The sequence below is a fragment of the Scardinius erythrophthalmus genome (assembly GCF_964197995.2).
Source record: "Scardinius erythrophthalmus genome assembly, chromosome: 16".
NCBI lineage: Eukaryota > Metazoa > Chordata > Actinopteri > Cypriniformes > Leuciscidae > Scardinius > Scardinius erythrophthalmus.
The window spans coordinates 17288983-17309067 of record NC_138236.1 but is presented as its reverse complement, the minus strand read 5'-3'; the positions used below and the strand labels follow the sequence as shown (position 1 = coordinate 17309067).

At 37.7% G+C, this 20085-nt stretch overlaps 2 protein-coding genes across 3 annotated transcripts; one reads left to right on the top strand and one right to left on the bottom strand.

Moving 5' to 3' along the window:
• The first annotated feature begins 836 nt into the window (after positions 1 to 836).
• On the top strand, positions 837 to 6153 carry irgq1 (immunity-related GTPase family, q1). The gene is made up of 3 exons (XM_081388765.1): positions 837 to 1122; positions 1861 to 2595; positions 3695 to 6153. The coding sequence occupies exons 1-3, from the start codon at positions 1115 to 1117 to the stop codon at positions 4407 to 4409; spliced, it is 1458 nt and encodes a 485-aa protein (XP_081244891.1). The 5' UTR covers positions 837 to 1114; the 3' UTR covers positions 4410 to 6153.
• Positions 5170 to 12919, bottom strand: irge4 (immunity-related GTPase family, e4). Of its 2 annotated transcripts, none has more exons than XM_081388769.1 (2): positions 12747 to 12919; positions 5170 to 9892 (listed from the first exon to the last, which is right to left on the bottom strand). In XM_081388769.1, the coding sequence occupies exon 2, from the start codon at positions 9848 to 9850 to the stop codon at positions 8702 to 8704; it is 1149 nt and encodes a 382-aa protein (XP_081244895.1). In that variant the 5' UTR covers positions 9851 to 9892; positions 12747 to 12919; the 3' UTR covers positions 5170 to 8701. The 2 variants fall into 2 exon arrangements, with proteins under 2 accessions (XP_081244895.1, XP_081244894.1); XM_081388768.1 differs by lacking the exon at positions 5170 to 9892 and adding an exon at positions 10119 to 12131.
• Between the last annotated feature and the right edge of the window lie 7166 nt (positions 12920 to 20085).

Here is a 20085-nt window from a genome sequence, read left to right as displayed (position 1 = left end):
TATTGACACATAATGCGCATTCTTTGAGTTTTCCGAACTTGTAAAAACAAACTTCCCAGGAGAACTTGAATGCACCATATGGTCCTCCTAACCCTATGCTATTGCCTGAACAAAAGCGGTCTAACTGCACAGTGTTGCCCTGAGGCAACGAACAAAAAAACACAGTTTTAGTATATAAATAAAAACAAAATAAATCTTTAAACAATCAAATATACTTATTTACATACTGATGCACATGCATATATTTTTTAACATAAAGTTATTTTAACTTAAACATGTTAAAAAGTGATATTCATCTTAATTGGTGGCACTCTGTGTACCATGTGGCTTTGCTTCATGAAAGGACTGCTCCACCCCCCAAACAAAAGGTCACACCCACTTCAGCCCCTCATTTCATTGAACAGACATGTCAGGGGATATTATATATTTAAAAATATATATAAAAAAAATTAAAGGGGCGGTGTGAGGTCCAAAAAGGTAGTTTGTTGCCTGAGGGCCATATAGAGGGTTAATGATCTATAAATTGTCTTTGCTGCCCTCTGCTGGATTGAGACAGAACTTCATTTGTGTTATAATACTGGAGAAGCCTAGCCTACTTCACCTGAATGCATTCTTCCAGTTTCCTTCATTCTTTTAATAACATACCTCAGTTTTGAATCTTTAAGAAATAGACACTATTTTTTTTTAATTAGATGTTGTTATAGGCTACTTTTCCATTGAATTTTCCATTGAATTGACGTTAATAATACAAAATCTGATATAGCTAAAATAGGTCTTGGTCGATCAAATAACGATTAGGCTAAGTCATTTATTTCTAGTTAAACGATAATCTAAACACTTGTCTTTAGATAGCTTTCATGACGTCGTTCCCTTCCCTCCTCCTACTGCCCGTGTTTAGTTTGGTTGGCTAATTCGGCGTGAAGACAGCCGTCGTTTTTATTAAGATCCGCAGTTCTGAAAGTAAATTGTCAAGAAAACACGAGAAATATGACAGTGTGTTGGTTTTGTAAATGCATTTTTTGCACACCACCTAGGCTATATAATAGCCTATAACCTACCTTACTTTCGCTTTCACTGGGATTTCGTGGAAACTGAAACCGCCAACGACAGCGCAATGGATGGGTGAGTGGATTTACTTAACAAGACTGTATTTAATAAAGTGTAAAATGAAAAAGTGTAACTTAATTAATAAGTGTTGAAGTTGAATGTTTAAAACGTTATCCACTTGTCAAAGTCGCTGTGTTAAAAATGGCTTTCGACTGAATTTCCTGATATGGTAGGCTTTAGGCTACGCCTATCAATCTCTTTAAAAACATGACAACGCTAAATATCAACCGTGTAGTGTAGTTGACCAGTATCTCCATTTCCCAAAGTCAGAAGCGTTTAAAAACGCGAGACGCAAAAGCGAAAAGAAAAAAGCAGGGTCTTGAGATGTGTCTTTAAAAGTTTTTAACAACTTTTTTTACGACGCGACAGAAGACAATATAGAAAATTTAATTAGCCTATAATCAGTTATACTGTCTTCACTGGACACGACAAATTCCCGACAGTAAATTGATTTAAAAAAAAAACTGTACGTAAACTGTTAAAAAAAGATATCAGTTTCTCAGATTGATACCTCAAATATTCACAATCATATTTGAGACACCTTTAAAAGAGTGTCTGTCTAGAGATTAGGTTAATAGAGAACCCCTAAAGGGCCTCAAGGGTCCTCTTTTCATTTTTACAGTGTAGTTCATTGGACCCCCAACTACTGGAGGCCAAACACTCCCAAATGTGTGATGATGGAATAATGTTATTTAAAAAATAAATAAAAATGTTACAGCATAAAATGTTGACAGAATGTCATGTTTTCAATAGATTTTACATGCCAGAAAAAATTCAAGAGGATCATTTCAGCAAAATCAAGGATGTGTTTGCTTCTGAAAGCCCAGAGAAAATTCCCCATCAGCTTATTTCTCTTTTGGAGGTTTTTGACCATTTTAAGATAGATATCGCTGTGACTGGAGAGTCTGGTGCAGGAAAGTCTTCTCTTATCAATGTGTTCCTCGGACTGAATCCTGATGACACTGGGGCGGCTCCAACTGGAGCTGTAGAAACCACAAAGCAACCAACTATGTATCAGCATCCAAATCTCCCACACGTCAGACTGTGGGATCTTCCAGGGATGGGCACCCCTTCCTTTACATCCAAGAGTTATGTAAAGACAATGAATTTTGATCTATATGACATGTTTATGGTTGTGACATCAGAGAGAGTCAGAGAAAACAACATGCTTTTGATCGACGAAATTGGACAACGAAAGAAGCCGTTTTATTTTATTAGAACAAAAGCTGATAATGATATGCGATCCCAAAGAAAGAAAAGCAAATTCTCTGAAAAACGTGCATTGGATCAAATAAGACGAGACTGTGAGAAGTATCTGAAGGAGAAGAAATTGGACGCCCACGTGTTCCTAGTTTCGGCCCATGAGACACAAAATTATGAGATGCAGAAGCTCACGGACACTTTTAAGAATGAGGTTTCTCAGCTTAGAGCAGAAGTATTTTCAAGTTTTCTGGACAAGATGTTGCATGGAAGTTGGATGAATGCAAGGTGAGTGTACTGTAACTAAATGCTTGTTCAAAACAATAATTTGTCTTGGTAATTCAAATAGTTTGGAAGAGAGTACAATTAATGTGATGTTCTTAGAAATGTATACCTTACACCATTTTCATTCTCTAAATATGTAATTTTTAGTAAAGGAAAAAGTAATAACATATTTTCCTTACACCTTTTAGAAAGGTACACATCTTAACCATTACTAAGTATCATGAATTAATTAATTATTAACTCATAAACCCCATTACATTTTCAGAAGTTTTATTGGCAAAATTGAACACAAGGAATTTGTTGTGGCACTGGAAATTCCAGTACTTAACATAAATATAAGATACAGAATATAAAAAACAAATTTAGGGAGTTGCACCACATGACATTTTACAACCTGAACTAACCTTGCCTTGTCATAGAAAGTCACTATCAATTTATTTGATATTTTATTGACTTGACTCAATAAGGGTCTCCTGGGGTCCTCTCTATGATATAATTTCCTGATCTGTTTAAGCATGGTTGGACCACATGATTTTTATTTGTCAGGAAAAAAGTTATCAAACATCAAAAAGCAGTAATTTTTACTTAATGAAGTTTTAATTTTCAAGAATTTTAATGAGCTTTTTTTCTTCATTATTATATCAGGACATTGGTATCAGCTTATACTTTTTACTTTATACCCAAAATCAAATATCACAATTGAGGGTCTGTTTACACGACACCGTTTTCAACTAAAAACGGAAAACTTTTTATGCATTTTGGACGTTCAACAGCATTTTTGCGGCCTGAAAATGCAAGCTTTTGAAATCGTGTTTCAAAGTGCAAGTTTTTGAAAACGATAGCGTTATCGCATTACGTATTCAGTCAATAGTCGTGTAATATTTACGAAGTGACTGCAAACTACTGGCCTGGCATGAATAACACCGCTTAAACACCCTTATTGTAATTCAGAAATTAAGAACATCGCCATAAATCAGTTTTTGCAAGTAATTGAATGTTTGGCATTTTTAATGTATTTCTGAATAAATGAATAGAGAGGACAATCAATGAATGTCACATCACCGCTATCATTAATTTAATTGATATTTCTTTATGACTTCAGGCATGCTACACACCACATCCAACAGACTGGAAAACTTCAAGCTGGCGACATCACAACATTGCAAAATATGTACAAGCGCACAGGCTTTGGAGCCGCAAAAGTCAGTGTTGTACTTGAGGCTCTGAGTCACTTTCAGCTTGATGTTGCAGTTTTGGGTGAGACGGGGTCTGGAGCATCCACTCTAGTAAGTGCCTTAATTGGTCTTGAGAATGAGGCGAGTGATGCAGCAACAGCATGCATTTGCAACCCTGCAATGAGTCCTGGATACCCAGATGTCCGGTTCTGGGATGTATCTGGCATAGAGGCAAACATGGATTACTCAATGAATTGGACGAAACAAGCCCTGAATTGTTATGACTTCTATATCATCATTCTATCAGACTGTCAGAAAGCACGGCATATAAAACTAGCTAAAGCAGTTGAACAACTAAGAAAGCATTACCTCTTCGTCCAAACCAAAGCAGACTGTCATCTACAGACGCAAACAGATTTGTACTGTGATGAGACTGAGGTACTTGATGGACTACGGGCACAATATACACAAGAGATTCAGATGGCAAAACTGTATGAACAACAGATTTTTCTCATCAACAGCCTAGACAGAAGTGCATTTGACTTTATAGGCTTGGAAAGCGCACTGTCATGTGACCTCAACACTGTCAGGGCAAGTGCTTTTGCATATTATATAGCAAGAATAGTAAAGCAACATAAATAAAATAACACAGAAACATGAGATTTGATGCAGAAATAAACTTTAATTTACCATCAAATATTTCTACTTACAACTATTTTTGTTTATAATTGGTGTGCAATATAATATTTGAATGGAATAAGTGTAATATGCTGAAGAACTATGTGTTTTCCTGAGGTTTAATTCATGGGATAATTTTAGTTCATACAATGAGTAATCGGTAATTTCAGTAATTAAAATAATTATGAAATAGTCACATGTTGTCAAATACACTAAAAATGTTATGTTTTCTATTAATTTATATGTTTAGTAAATTCATATGATGTTAAAAATCTAAATATTAACGCTGTTAAAATGGATGCATCTGATTGGTCACGCATCTTCTCATTATCAGGGAGTTCTCACGATTCGCTTCTTTCTCTGTAAGATTGTGAAGCATCGTATTTTGAGTGTTTACTGATAAACATACTTCCTTTCAGGTATATAACACACAAATGAATAATATGCTTTCTAAATGCATTCAGCTAAATATTTGTTGTTTTATGTTATGTCTTTTCCAATGTTTGTGATCGGCACAGCACATGAGTAGCCTATGTTATTTTAGACTTATTCTGTTTGTTTAAAAGGTAAATGTGTGATTATATTGTTATGTGGGTTTTAAATGAGATGCAAAATTGTGAATACGTGGAGTGTAATGTTTTAATGCAGGATATATACTTACCTCAGTCAAGACACATACTCTGATTTGAGAAAATGTGTTTAAAAAAGAGCGGATGCATTTGTTGTGTACTAATTTTTTATTTATTGTCACAATTCATTTTCAGTAAACCAACGATTGTGAAGCATCACATTTTGAGTGTCTACTGATAAACATACTCCCTTTCAGGGGTACTACATAAGCAATTAAAATATAAGCATGTATTAATATACTGTATAGTTGATTGTGTCTTTGAAAAATGCAAACTGATCTCAAAACTGTTGGTGATCAGAAGCATCCTGTCTGTTATATCTGATGTTAATGGTTTGCACTTGGTGCACTGATCAACTACATTTTCTCTCAAGTCCTATGTTTTAAAAGTAATATTGTAATTCAAGTTGTTATAAACAAACAGAAATTGGTTGCACTTTATTTTGTATTACATACACTTTCAATGTACTTATCACAAAAGTACTGAGTAGTGCAAGGTAACCACATGGGTTAAGTTAAAGTTTAGGGGTAGGTTCAGGGTTAGTACATACTGTAATTAGTGTCATACTACAATAAGTAGGCTACAGCATGTGAAACAGGACTGTAAAATAAAGAGCTACCTAGAAATGTAGGACATTTTGTAATGAAACCACATGTATGAGCTCTATTTAAATTGTCAGTATCAATATAGCCTAAAGGCTTCATATTCTGATTCAAAGGCACCACATTTTGCTTTTGATTGTTTTGCCCAAATTATTGCAAAAGAATAGAAGAGATAGGGACTGCTATTCAGATTGTTGAAATACCTTCATCCGGAATGCAGAATCCCTGACAACATTCAAAAGACATCTGAAAACTCATCTCTTCCGTGAGCACATAACCTCTTAAAAAAAAATAAAAAAAATTGGCTTATGCTACTCTGAGCAATGCATGAACTTTGTATTTTGAGAACTTCTTGCATTGTTTTTGCCTCTTCATGATGATTCGCTTGCTTTAGTCCTCATAAGTCGCTTTGGAAAAAGGCATCTGCTAAATGACTAAATGTAAATAAGAATATTTCTTTAATAAAAGGTTCATGAAAAATGCTCCACACTTCTCGTTATGCAAACCATAAAAACAGTTTGTAATGTACTGGTTAATTTTTCTGTAACATAATGTTTAGATTTTTTAACAGACCTGAAAATCATAGAAATTATTTTAGTGAAACTGTATGCTAATATAGATGCTAGTTATTTGTCCCTATAACTCAAGCATGAATCATGCAATTTGCACTTTCCGGATTAACTTCTATGTGCTTCATGTTGTTATGGGTAACAGCACAAACATATGCCTGACTCCTTGCTAGGTATCGATGATAAGAACTGGACTAATCTTTTACTGTGACACCCAACGCAACGGCTAGTCACACCCTAGGTTTCAATAGGCTTCATAAATTAAAATGTGTCATGTAGCTAATAAAACACCCAAAAATAAACCTGTGAACAAAGGGCATTTTTCTTTTTGTATTACAATTGCTTTATGTATTCACACACCAAACCAACACTTTTTAGAATTCAACAAATGAACTGCCAACAATATCTTAAAATAAATATGTAAGCAAAATGTAGCACCATGGAACAAATTTATTAATTTCAGACAATCACAACAAATTTATTAATATAAACCTAAAAATATAATTGTTGGCCCTTTTTAAAGTAAACCACACACATTTTGGATAATAAATGCAAATCCCTAACTCATAACTATAGCTCATCCTGAATGTCAACACATGCCATATGCCTTTTATTATCATTTGTCATCAATAAGTGTTATTTCATTAACAATATGGATAAAACAAATTAATTAATTAAAAAATATACAGAAACAGTTTATTGTTAAGTAAAAGATACTAGGGCTGTCAACTTTAGTCGTTTAGTCGACTAATCGGTCGATGCCGTCTTGGTCGACTGACATTCTCATTGGTCGACCAGTTGCATTTTTTTTTTTTTTCACCAATAAAGAATTTTTCATTGATTTACTCCTTGATATTTATTCCTTTATAAGCAGTTATATATGACTGTATTCTAAATATAATTAGCCTATGTTTTATCCCCAACTTTAAATGCTTTAATTTAGACTATTTTGTATCAGCGCCACAGTTTAGCGCACCACGTAGAACACTCGGGAACCGCACCTGTGGCTGGCTGCACTGCTGCTTCGCGCTCAGTAAGGAATATAGTAATCTCTATGTGTCTGTCTGTCCGTTTGCATTTTGATTATTTCGGGAACCGTTCTTCCAATCGACTTCACAAGGGAGTGCAGTGTCGCAGTTGGTGCAATATTAACAGACACGCGAGACGCGACAAGTTCAGAAAACTAACAGAAACAAACAAAGTTCAGTAAACTACAGAACAGCGCGAGCGGGAAGCGGTGCACCTCACGCGAGCAGGGCTTAGGAAATATTCTCCGAGAACGGACACTGCACTAGTGATATAAAACGCACACAGTCTGTTAACTTAAGCAATACTTTTAAGGTAGTCTAATATTTTTCTGACTAACAAATTACTGACACAGTAAAGGGTAGATTTAAATAAAGAAAAACTAAATTTAAATAAAGAAAAAACTAAATTTAAATAAAGAAAAAACTAAATTTAAATACAGAAAAAACGAAATTTAAATACAGAAAAAACGAAATTTAAATAAAGAAAAATTAAATTTAAATAAAGAAAAAACGAAATTTAAATACAGAAAAAAACTAAATTTAAATAAAGAAAATTTAAATTTAAATACAGAAAAAAAACGAAATTTAAATAAAGAAAAATTAAATTTAAATAAAGGAAAACGAAATGTAAATAGGCCTAAAGAAAATCTAAATTTAAATAAAGAAAACACTCCCGTTGCTGGAACACTCAGGCGTCGGTTCTATTTTTAGCATGCAGGCGTTTTCCGCATGGCTCGAGCTGCGCCTGAGACGAGTGTCTCACGCAGGCAGTGTGCAAACTCCAACCTGATAACATGGGAGCCGAAATAAAAACAGACACGCCACGCAGCTGAGACTCTCACGCCAGCAGCCAGTGTGTCGCAGGCCTTATTCAAGCGCGAATGAGAACCGTTTCGCGGGGGATCCCAGGTGTCAATAAAAAAACTAAATGTCAAAACATCGTGTCTTTTTTTTTTTAGTCGACTAATCGTTGCGCAGAACAGGACTTTGGTCGACTAAGCATTTCTTTGGTTGACTACAGCCCTAAAAGATACTGTAAAGAGTTCCTAACCCTTGGCATGAAGCCCTTCTACATTGTAAAACAATTAAACATTCAGTGAAGTTAATAGTCCTCATTTACAAAATTGCATAATAAAAAGATTAGATAGCAAATTTCTTGCACCAACCACCAGATTCCCACATTTGTACACATTTGACCAATTCTGTTGTTAAAATACATATTATTCCATATTCCATTCCATTTAACATGCACCTTGATAAAATACGAAGAAAATTACTGGACAATATTCAGTATAACGTTCTCTATCCAGCCATTTTACTTTTTTGGGGGATAACTCTCCTGTGCGAATTCCCCAAACCTATGGCTAATAAACTAAGTTTTGATGTTCTGATTTAACATGAACAGTTTTGGTAAACACCTCTTTGATGTTATTCATCCAAACCTGCTGCTTGGAGAACCTGTCTCATGTCATTGATCATGTCATTTAGAGCTTCACTCAAGATAGTGTGTGTCGCTTTGAAGGCCTGCGTTGCATTCTGAAGACTGTTTAGAAGAAATTTACTATCTAGCAAATCATCTAAGCTTTTCACTGGGTTTGTTGTCATAGATCCACGAGGCCTAGTCGCCAGTGTGTTCACCACTGCTACTGTTAAAGGAGACTTTATAGCTGACTGCAGCTGTGAGACAGGCTTGTCCATTCTCTCTGACAGTTTGATGAGTGATTTCTCATTCAAACCCAAAATGTAATGACAACCTATGAGAAAGGTTGTCAATACGGTCTTGTCGATGACCAGAGATAATACAGGGTTAGGGACAAAGGCAACCAAGCTTGAGGCCACTGCTGCAAGCCAAATAAGGTTCTTCATATACTCTTTTTTCTTTTCTAGCATTGCCAGAGAGCACACAGGCACAGACTGAACTAGAGCAAACCTCTTGTGTTCTGAAAGGTCTAACTCTAGGGTATCTACCAGGTCTTGGAAGTCATACTTTCCCAAGTCATAAGAGGATATCAGAAACACCTTGGGGTTTCCAACTTCTTTCAAATTTCTTTTGCAGTTCTCTCTAATTGTGCAAAGTACCTGCTGCTCATTGAAATTTCTTTTCTGCGCCACTGAGCGAATGTCGTTATCAATCTTGGTCCGGACAAAATAATAACTTTTCTTCTTTTTTTGAATCTCCTTGGCCAGAAAGACATCATTTTCCTTGAACCTCTCTGAGGAAATGATGATAAATAAATCATATGTCTCAAATTGAACTTCTTTGAGGAATTTGTTAGCCTTGAATTTTGGCATACCAATCCCTGGCAGGTCCCACAGTTGGATGTTTGGTTTCGTGGGATGGGTGTACTTGGTAATTTGCGTCGTGGTTTCAGTTATTCCAGTTGGTGCAGAATTATCGTCATCATCACCCAGACCTCGAAATGCATTAATGAATGCAGATTTTCCTGCTCCTGTTTCCCCAGTTACAGCAATATTCAGAGTCACACTGTCAAGACTTTCCAGTTGTTTTTTAGCCTTTGCAACAGCTGCATTTGGGTCCTCTTCTCCCAGTCTCTGCAAAGCTCCAGATAAATCCATGTCAGAAGAAGAATTTTCTGTCCTTATGCCTGGTTTACTTTACTGTAAAATACATAAACAAAATATTACAGAAGGGAAAAATCTTCTATAATAAATCATTGCATGGTTTAACTAAATCATAACTTCTTTTGGTGGGTCATGCATATTTCACATCTAACTTTTTCATCGCAATTGCAACTTAATTTTTCACAATGTAACTTTATATCTCCCAGTCCCAACTGAGATTGTGTATTTATATTACAATCTGTTTTTATTCCTATTTTTTTTTATAACTGGAAAATGTAGGAAACTATTATAACATTGGGTGTATAGTTAAACCACACATGCAAATATTTCTCACAGAAAATATATATTTTAATTTTTTATTGTATGAGATTTGATAGAACAAATACATTATATGTAAGACAGAAAATGTGTCCAGATTTAAGAGAAAATTAACACAAAATGTAAACTATTTAAAAACAGGCCTATTAAAGTCCAACTGAAATCAAAATTGACCCTATTTACTTTGTTAGTGCATATTACTAGTCTTGTGGTGAACAATTAATCCGTGCAAGTTAATACACAGAAAAAAATTGTTTGCCGTCGTAATCTTTCATCAAAGTCTGAAAAGTTACTTCCGGTCTGGAATGGCCCTTCTCTGATGACGTAGGTTTGACGGCTTGGGTTGGGAAACGCTTAACCACTCCCCTCAAACCGTTAGTCTGTTATGAGTGAGAGATGGAGAGGAGGAGCGCTAGAGTAAAACCCTGCCCTCTGTTCAATATTCATTTTCACTGGGAAATACGTCACAACACTGAAGAAAAGTCGTTTGCAACTTCCGGTTCACGCAGACTTTAAACATGAAATTGAATAAATGACTTTTTTTAACAACATATCCCCTGAAAACACTACAGTATTAATGATTTATGAAATCATCCATATGCATAGTGAAGACATAGGGGTACTGTAATCTCCTTTCTACTCAGCAAACAATCAAACATAATATGGCCATTAACTCCATAACAAAGGCAGAAAATGTTTACATGCCCCAAATTAAATTAGCCAATAAAATCAATATAAACCATATACATTCTTAATGAAACACATGTTCAGGACATCTGCGAGTTACTGCATAGTGTGTCCAGCTCTGCCTCTTTTCTGATTTCTCGTGCAGTATTTGCCAGTTCTTTTAATCCTTCTCTCAAAATGTAATAAGTAGTAGCGAATGATATTCCTGCAGCAGCAGCACTGCCCACAACGGGAAGGAGACTTGCAACATATTCAACGGTAGCAAGTGTTGCAAGTGAAACAGAGACTTGAATCCTGGCCATTGTTTTTTCACGGATGGCAGTTGCCAACTTTGATTTGGTCAGATGTTCCACCAAGGGCTTGTTCAGTTTTTCTGAAAGCCTTGACAGTGATCCATTATCCAAACCAAATGCATAGTAGCACCTTGTGAGGAAAAGAAACACCATGCTTGCATCACATGCTACTGACAGACCAGGCACAGGGACCACTGCTATACCAGCAGAGGCAAGAGATGCAGCCCAGATAACGCCTTCGAAGAATTTGATCTTCTTCTCAAGAGATGCTGCGGAGCACACTGGCCAGGCTTGTAGAAGAGCACATCTCTTGTGGTCTGGAAGCTCTTCTTCAAGAGTGTTTTGAAGTATTTCAAAATCATATTTCTCCAAGTCAAAAGACGATATCAAGAAAACTTTGGGTTCTCCCATATCTTTTAGGTTTTTTTGACAGTCCTCTCTTATAATGGCAAGAACTTTCTGCTCATCAAATCCCTTTTTCTTTTCCTCTGCTCTGATGTCATTGTCAATCTTGGAACGAACAAAGTAAAAGTTTTTCTTCTTTTTTCGTATTTCTTTAGCCAGCATGATGTCATTCTGCATGAACCTTTCTGAGCTAAGGATAATGAAGAAATCATAGGTGTCAAGTTTGACATCTTTAAGGTATTTATCTGCTTTGAAGTTTGGTGTTCCTATTCCAGGCAGGTCCCAGATCTTCACATTTGGCATTGTAGGATGTTCATACATGGTGGCCTTCATTGTAGTTTCTGTAACTCCAGTAGGTGCTGCTCCATCATCATCTTCACTTACATCTCTAAGTGCATTTACAAAGGAGGATTTCCCAGATCCTGTCTTTCCAGTCACGGCGATGTTAAGTGAGACATTTAACAACTGGTCAAATGTTTCTTTAGCTTTTGCCGTGGCCTTTTCCAGGGTGGACTCTCCTGATGCCTTTACTGCCTCGACAACAGCAGGGTCTTGAGTGTCCATGTTTTAAACTGTAAAAGTTAAGTAGCCTATATAAGTATATGCTTCAACATTTATTATTGAAGCCTAAGTGCTAATAATTCCTGTTATTACAATAATCATCAAACAGTTTCAGTTATTTGTTTCACACATGACCGAAAGTGCTTTGTTTAATAAATGTAGTCAACGCAGAGACCCTGTTCCTGTTTACTGGCTAGATGGTGTTTTGCTGTTCCTAAATGGTCACGGACTGCAATAATTCTGGTTGATCAAGTTTATCAACTAACATTTGAGTAATAAAACTAAAATCTTTGAATAAAATGGAATTAGATGCAATTTATTTTCAGACAGTTTCAGTTAAACAACAACAACAAAACAGAAATAACATTTTATGGTTAGATCTGCAGCCGATACTGATTAACCTTTTGTGTGTAACCTTTTGTGTGGACAGTTGTGTGAAAAGGTGACCCACGCCAAGGTTCCAAGGTTCAATTAACCATGAAACATAAAATAGACATTATGGGAACAGACTAAATGGATAATTAGCTTCAGCAGCATAAATGTAATGTGTAATTTTGGAGACTTATTAATGAGAGACATAATAAAGTAATTAAATAATTAAAGTGACAAAAATATAGCCTACTTACTTTTACGTTTTTGGTTCCAGCAGTTGGCCTATGACACACTGTGACTGTCTTAAGTTAAAGGAGAGGCTTGAGAAATAAGATAAATATTTTTTTTACAGACAGAAATACGGCGCTGTTACCGTCACAGTTTCATTTACCGAGAACTGCTTTCTTCTTCCTAAACATTTACGTCCTTGTAGGCGTGTCTCATGTAGGGTAAACGTAACTGGGATCTGTGAGTGACAGCTCAAATGGCCAATTAAATCGCTGCACTGAGAAGCTCTGAGTCTGTTGCCATCCGCCATGCACGTACGATCCTCTTTTCTTTCTTTTTTTTTTTCTTTTTTTTGGCGCATGTAAGTTAATTCGGATAATTCAGTTTCGTTCGCTCTGTTCCTGAAATTAGCCAGTAATCTAAAAAAATGACCAGACATGTCATTCTAAATAAAAAAATATAGCCCCCTAGGCTATAGGCTGCGGATAAAGTGTGTTTTGAGGAGTTTTCATTAACACTATGGAGTTTATGATATTAGCTTACATGGAGTTTTATATTGTTGTTATATTGTTTTATATTTTATAAGCAGTGCGCTTCAAAGAATTGAGCTGTAGATATATTTGGTTTTACAATTTCATCATTCATATATTAAATCGTGATTGGGTTGTAAGGGCGCCCTAATTCGTCAATCATATCTGAAGAAATCATATAGTTTGTTGTGTTTTTATCATTTGAAATACATGTTCAATGCTTTTCTTTGTATAAGTGTATCTGACTTAGATTAAACTTTTGTTCTTATGTAAGTTGTGAGCAGAAGTCTAAAAGTTCCACTAGACCACAGTGAAACAATTATGTTTTTGTTAAAGATACACCTACTTGAAGACTGCAGAAAATACATCTGGCTCGACAAAAGAGGAAGCAAAAGCAGTTTCTCAATGTTTTGCTAGGAGTGATTTTAGCCTAGCCTACTAGAAATGATTTTTAACAGTTCATGTTATATTTTCTTTATTCAACTTTTACTCTTGATTGTGGATGAAATGTCATTATTTCTAATTTATTATTTCATCATTTGCTTCTAGAAATAAAATGTATTTTGTTGTCTGACTGGATCTCCTCTTTGCATCAATTTCCCCTTGTAATTTAAAGGAGAACTCCGGTCAATTTTAACATTGAGCTCATTTAATTGTACATTTGGAGTGCTGTCAATACAGAGAACAACTACAAAAATCGGTGTTGCCTACACCGAGTTATTCTATTTTTAAAATTTGCACCCTGTTGACTTCAATGGGGCAAGTACTAAACCTGCTTTTAGGCTCTTAACATCCTTGATGTGTCATTACAAGTACACAGAAAATGTGAGTGATTCCTTCTGAGTGAACACGAGTGGATCTGACTGCAGTAGATGTAAAAGATATGTATAAAAATGTTATTTAAGCCAGCGCAAATACCTGTTTACATCCTGTTTTTCGGTTGAAGTCCAAAGTAGTCGATTGCCGAGTTCACGCGCATAGGTTTATCATGCGCGTGAACTCGATTTTTGTAGTTGTTCTCTGTATTGACAGCACTCCAAATGTACAATAAAATGAGCTCAATGTTAAAATTGACCGGAGTCCTCCTTCTCATTTTTAGGGCCAGATTTACTAAACAGGGCACATTTTAGCATGAGATTGCAATCCCATAAAAGCGCCAATGGGAGTGGCTATGACGATGGGAGACCGGGGACAGTTGCAACACTTTGTATTTCTGTCACTCAGAGACTATTTGGACTAGACCAACCAAATTTGTATATATTAAACTTGCATCTGTCTGCTAATTACCCAAACCATTTAAATATGATTACATATGACATATCGTTCATAGTATTTATTTGAATGGAAGAAGCCATGTGTCACGACAGGATAAATACAAAAAGATGTGAGGACTCAAGTGCAGAGAAATTATATTTATTTATAAAAGAAAAACAAATACAAAACAAAACCCACGAGGGGGGAATCATAAGCAGAAAATACAAAATCAAACTGAACAAGAACTTACTGGGGAAAATCACAGGGAACAGGAAACATTAGACAACGAACCGACACAGACTGCAAACAAGAGGGAACAGGTGGAAGAACTCAAACAATAATCAGATAAGGGGGAGGGATCAGACAATGACATGAGCACATGGCCCAAAATAACAAAACACCCAAGTGCAACACAAGACAGGCATGTGACACTACCCCCTCCCTACGGAGCGGCTACCAGATGCTCCATCAGACCAGGGTGGGACGGGAGGGACAGACCAGGGCGGAGACTGTCCCTCGGGCGGCCAGGGCACAGGAACAGACTGTCCCTCGGGCGGCCAGGGCACAGGAACAGACTGTCCCTCGGGCGGCCAGGGCACAGGAACAGACTGTCCCTCGGGCGGCCAGGGCACAGGAACAGACTGTCCCTCGGGCGGCCAGGGCACAGGAACAGACTGTCCCTCGGGCGGCCAGGGCACAGGAACAGACTGTCCCTCGGGCGGCCAGGGCACAGGAACAGACTGTCCCTCGGGCGGCCAGGGCACAGGAACAGACACCACCGGCTCCGGAACAGGAACAGACACCGGCTCGGCGGCGGCCATCTTGTCCGAAGACACAGGCTCGGCAGACGTGACGTGAACAGTCTCTGTGGCGGCCATCTTGTCCGAAGACACAGGCTCGGCAGACGTGACGTGAACAGTCTCTGGCTGGGCCGACGTGACGGATCGCTGGGGTGGAGCAGGCAGTGCTAGCAGCTCGGGCGGGGCCAGTAGAGCATGACGCCTGGGCAGCGCGGGCAGAGCAAGACGCCTGGGTAGTGCGGGCAGAGCAAGACGCCTGGGCGGTGCGTCAGGGACAGCAGTCACCTCCGGGATGGTCTCCGTGTTAGGAGCCACCGGACTCGGGATCACCGGACTTGGGACCACCGGAACAGGGACTACCGGAACATGGCCCACCGGAACTGGGACCACCGGAACTGGGACCACCGGAACAGTTATGGAGGGAGCCTTTCTCCTCCTCCTGTGTCTTGGAGCCACCGGACTCAGGACCACCGAAACAGGAACCACCGGTACTGGGACCACCGGAAAAGTTACGGAGGGAGCCTTTCTCCTCCTGTGTCTTGGAGCCACCGGACTTGGGACCACCGGAACTGGGACCACTGACCTGGCAATTCTCTCCCCATGACGAATAAGACCCTCAACCATCGCCTCAAATGCTGATCGGATTAGCCAGTCCATCGGTTCGTCAAGCGCATGATTGAATAAGTCCTTACGAGCCTCCTCGCCAAGATTCAGCCCCTCAGCTGCGCTACAGAACACGTGACTGAATTCTCTCACCCACGTCCCCTGCTGACGGAGGGAGACTAGCTACTGAAATCGGAGAATCCGCTCCCAGTGCGGACAGGAGACTGGTTGCGCCCCCTTTCTCCGCTGAGTCCTCATTTAGTCGGTTCGTTCTGTCACGACAGAATAAATACAAAAAGGTGCGAGGACTCAAGTGCAGAGAAATAATATTTATTTATAAAAGAAAAACAAATACAAAACAAAACCCACGAGGGGGGGAAACATAACCAGAAAATACAAAATCAAAAACTGAACAAGAACTTACTGGGGAATCACAGGGAACAGGAAACATAAGACAACGAACCAACACAGACTGCAAACAAGAGGGGACTTATAAAGGGAACTAATCAAGAGGGAACAGGTGGAAGAACTCAAACAATAATCAGATAACAAGGGGGAGGGATCAGACAATGACATGAGCACATGGCCCAAAATAACAAAACACCCAAGTGCAACACAAGACAGGACAGGCATGTGACAAGATGTTGCAGCTGACCCCGACTCAGGGGACAGTTGCAACACAACCATGAGACATATCTTAAATTTCACTAATTAACTTTAGCTTTTTGTCTCAATGTGCATAGAATTTTGAAAATATTAACTGTTTTAGGCCTACTATAATATTATAGTATTATTTATTTATACAATAATATTATTGTAGCCTATTATTTATTTATTTAGTCATATTTATCAAATAACAGTTATTGAGTTTTGCTTGTTTATGTGTAGAACATCGGCCTACATAGATTCAGTGTGCAGGTGTTACAGATGCTATTCGATCTCTCCATGTTTCAGTGTCAGACAGGAATAATTGAACAATTTACAATGCAACAAACTTTTATTAAACATGCAATTTATAACTTGTTGCAACCGTCCCCAACCCTATCAGCCATGACAGAACATCATGTGCCTGCTAGACACACTGACTTTGACACATGCCTAACCATGTCACTTAGAAGTCAACAAAACAATAATTCAAACTAAGTTTTGATTAATTCATACAAAGTGTGTCAATTTTTTTTACTTTCATACCTCCAAAACAAGTTTTGTTCAATAAATGCAGCAGCAGATGTTGAATATGTCTTCTGTCTTGCTGGTGGGGGGAGGGTCTAACTGTGCATGTGCAGTATGAGTGTCATCACTCTAGCTTGTTTCTGATTGGAGAAAAATGACATGTTGTAACCATCCCCTTGTTGCAACTGTAAGTCTGCCCTAAATGAAAGGACACAGGCGCAGCCGGATCATTTCCACGACCAATGTAATCTACCAATAACAGCGCAAAGTGCTTTTTGAGCGGTAAATAATGCCGCAAATACCAGTAAACTGACTGGCCCAAACCACCTTGCATGGTTCCATTAAATACTCTCCTCCCATAAAATTTGCTTCTGAAAGGGAAACTCCAGCAAATGCATATGCAATCCTAACAGTAGTTTTTTAACCCAAAGGAGAGTTTGTCCTGACACAAGCTTTTTTTAAAGGGGTGGTTGATTATGATTTCACTTTTTGTGTGTAATGTTGCTGTTTGAGCATAAACAACATCCGTAAAGTTACAAAGCAAAGGAAGATATTTGCTTTTAAAGAAATGGCTTTTTAAGGACTACAACAAACAGCTGGTAGGGACTACACAACATACCTCCCGGGTTAGTGACATCACCAACCCTAAAATTTACATAAACCCCGCCCCCGGGATCGCGATTTATAGATTACCAAGACAGAATATGCTAATCACCTAGAAGATAACTACACATCAGCTGCATAAATTCATCAACCAGTCAGAAATGTCCTGTTGCTTCTACATGTTGTCACTTCTTCTTGAGTCTCTCCATCATTGTCTGATTTCCGGTTTGAACATAAAAGGGTAAAAGGACACAAGTTGTTGAAGCTCCGCCCACTGTGCCGGAACAGTAGCTCATTTGCATTTAAAGGGTCAGACACAAAAACTATGTGTTTTTGCTCACCCTCAAAAAGTGAGAATTTTAACATGCTATATAAAAATATCTTTGGGGTATTTTGAGCTAAAACTTCACATACACACTCTAGGGACATCAAAGACTTATTTTACATCTTGTGAAAAGGGTATTATACCACCCCTTTAAATCTAGCCTAAACAGCAGGGCAAATTAGCATGAGAGTGAGACCACAATGGAAGTGGAAAGTTATGCATTATTGATAACCTGTTATGATGGGAAGAGGAGGAAAAAGTTAGTGTTGTGTGTCGGTTTTCTAAAGCCAGGAAGCAAAGTCTCCGGAAGCAAAGTCTCCTTTTTGTGTGTGTTTTTAACAGCATGTTGTGAATATAAGGCATATATCATTCTGCACTTGATGTGTATACAGTTTCAAGGTTAACATGCACATCAACATTTACCTTGAAAGCAAACAATACCAACATATGTTTTGTTTATCTACTAAAATACAATTCTAATAACAGTAGCCTACTAAAAAAAAGTAAGATAAAGATAAATATTTATTTATTTATATATTTATTTATTTATGTACATTTTTTTTACATTGTTTTAAAATATAGAACACAAATTTGTTGTAGTCCTATATTTTGTTTGTTACAAACTGTTGTTCATCTATTATGGTAGCATCAGTCGAATCCTATCCGAAGTCCGAAGTCATAAAACATTTTTATTTTTTATTTTGCAACAACAAGCCCATTTGCACTGAAAAACAGAAAAACAACTGTTAAAAATAGACTACTCAATTAGTATTAATAATTAGGCCACAGCACACATTAGAGCAATGAGTACTAGCTTTCAGAAAATCTTTACCTATTCTTACGTTTAGCTATAAACACATTTAAACTGGTCTCTGTAGAAAATACTACTGCAGTATTTCACATGATATAATGGCCAATTCTTATGAACCATAAAACACAAAAAGCATCCTTTTGTTTAAATGGCTACATTTTTGGATTAGTAATATTAAGCTACAAAGTCAGAACAGAAAATAATCCAGTCTAAAAATAAAGTGTTCATATGAAATCTAGAATGCTTTACTTTTTGTCCTGAGTCTTGGTTTAAAATCTTGGTTTAAAACAGAGTTATGAGTGATTCTTACTATTGGCAATATGGCAATGAGCTATAGCTTAACCAAAAAAGATCACTGAGCAATGTCATGACCTTTTGACTGTGATCTATTTTAATAGACATCACTCAGGCCTGCAGCTTTCAGCACTTCTCTGGCTGTGTCCGCGAGATCTTGGAGTCCTGCTCGCAGAAGGTTCAGTGTTCCAGAGTAAGACATTTCTGCTGTTCTTTTGCTCCCTACAACAGGAACCACACTCCATGCGAATTTAACAGCTGATTCCTTACTTGTCAGTGCTGACAGCTCTTTATTACTGAGTTTCTTTTGCCCAATAGCAACCACTAGAGGTGAACTTCTTACAGATTTCAGGGATGGATTATTGACCCTCACAGACAACTTATCTATTGATTCATCATCCAAACCGAAGGCGTAGTAGCACTTAGTGAAGAAACCCAGCAAAATGCCAGCATTACAAGCAATGGAAAGACCAGGCACAGGAGCCACAGCAATGCAACCAGATGCAACGGCTGCTGACCAGGATTGCTTAAAAAATGTTTCGATTTTCTTCTCCAGAATCCTGGAGGAGTATATTGGCAAGGACAAAACCAAAGCATCTCTCTTGTGAGCAGGTAGCTGCTTCTCCAATGTGTCGATGAGGGCCTGAAAATCATATTTATGCAATTCAAAGGAGGAAATCAGAAAAATATTTGGGTTATCCTTAAGGTTTCTATGGCAGTCCTCACGAATGTGAGAGAGCACTTTCTGCTCATCAAAGTCTTTCCTTTGAGATTCCGCTTGAATGTCATTGTCAATCTTCGAGCGGAGGAAATAAAACAACTTCTTCCTCTCTTTAATTGCTTTAGCCAGCATGATGTCGTTTTCTTTGAATCTCTCTGAGGAGATGATGATGAAGAAGTCAAAGGTATCAAGTTTGACCTCTTTTAGATACTTTTTGGCTTTGAATTTGGGACTTCCAGTCCCTGGGAGAT

Coding starts and splice junctions, on each gene's coding strand:
- irge4 (XM_081388768.1), bottom strand. CDS start 12,123: ATGGACACTCAAGACCCTGCTGTTGTCGAGGCAGTAAAGGCATCAGGA.
- irgq1 (XM_081388765.1), top strand. Junction 2,596..3,694: donor GGAAGTTGGATGAATGCAAG/GTGAGTGTACTG, acceptor TTATGACTTCAG/GCATGCTACACACCACATCC.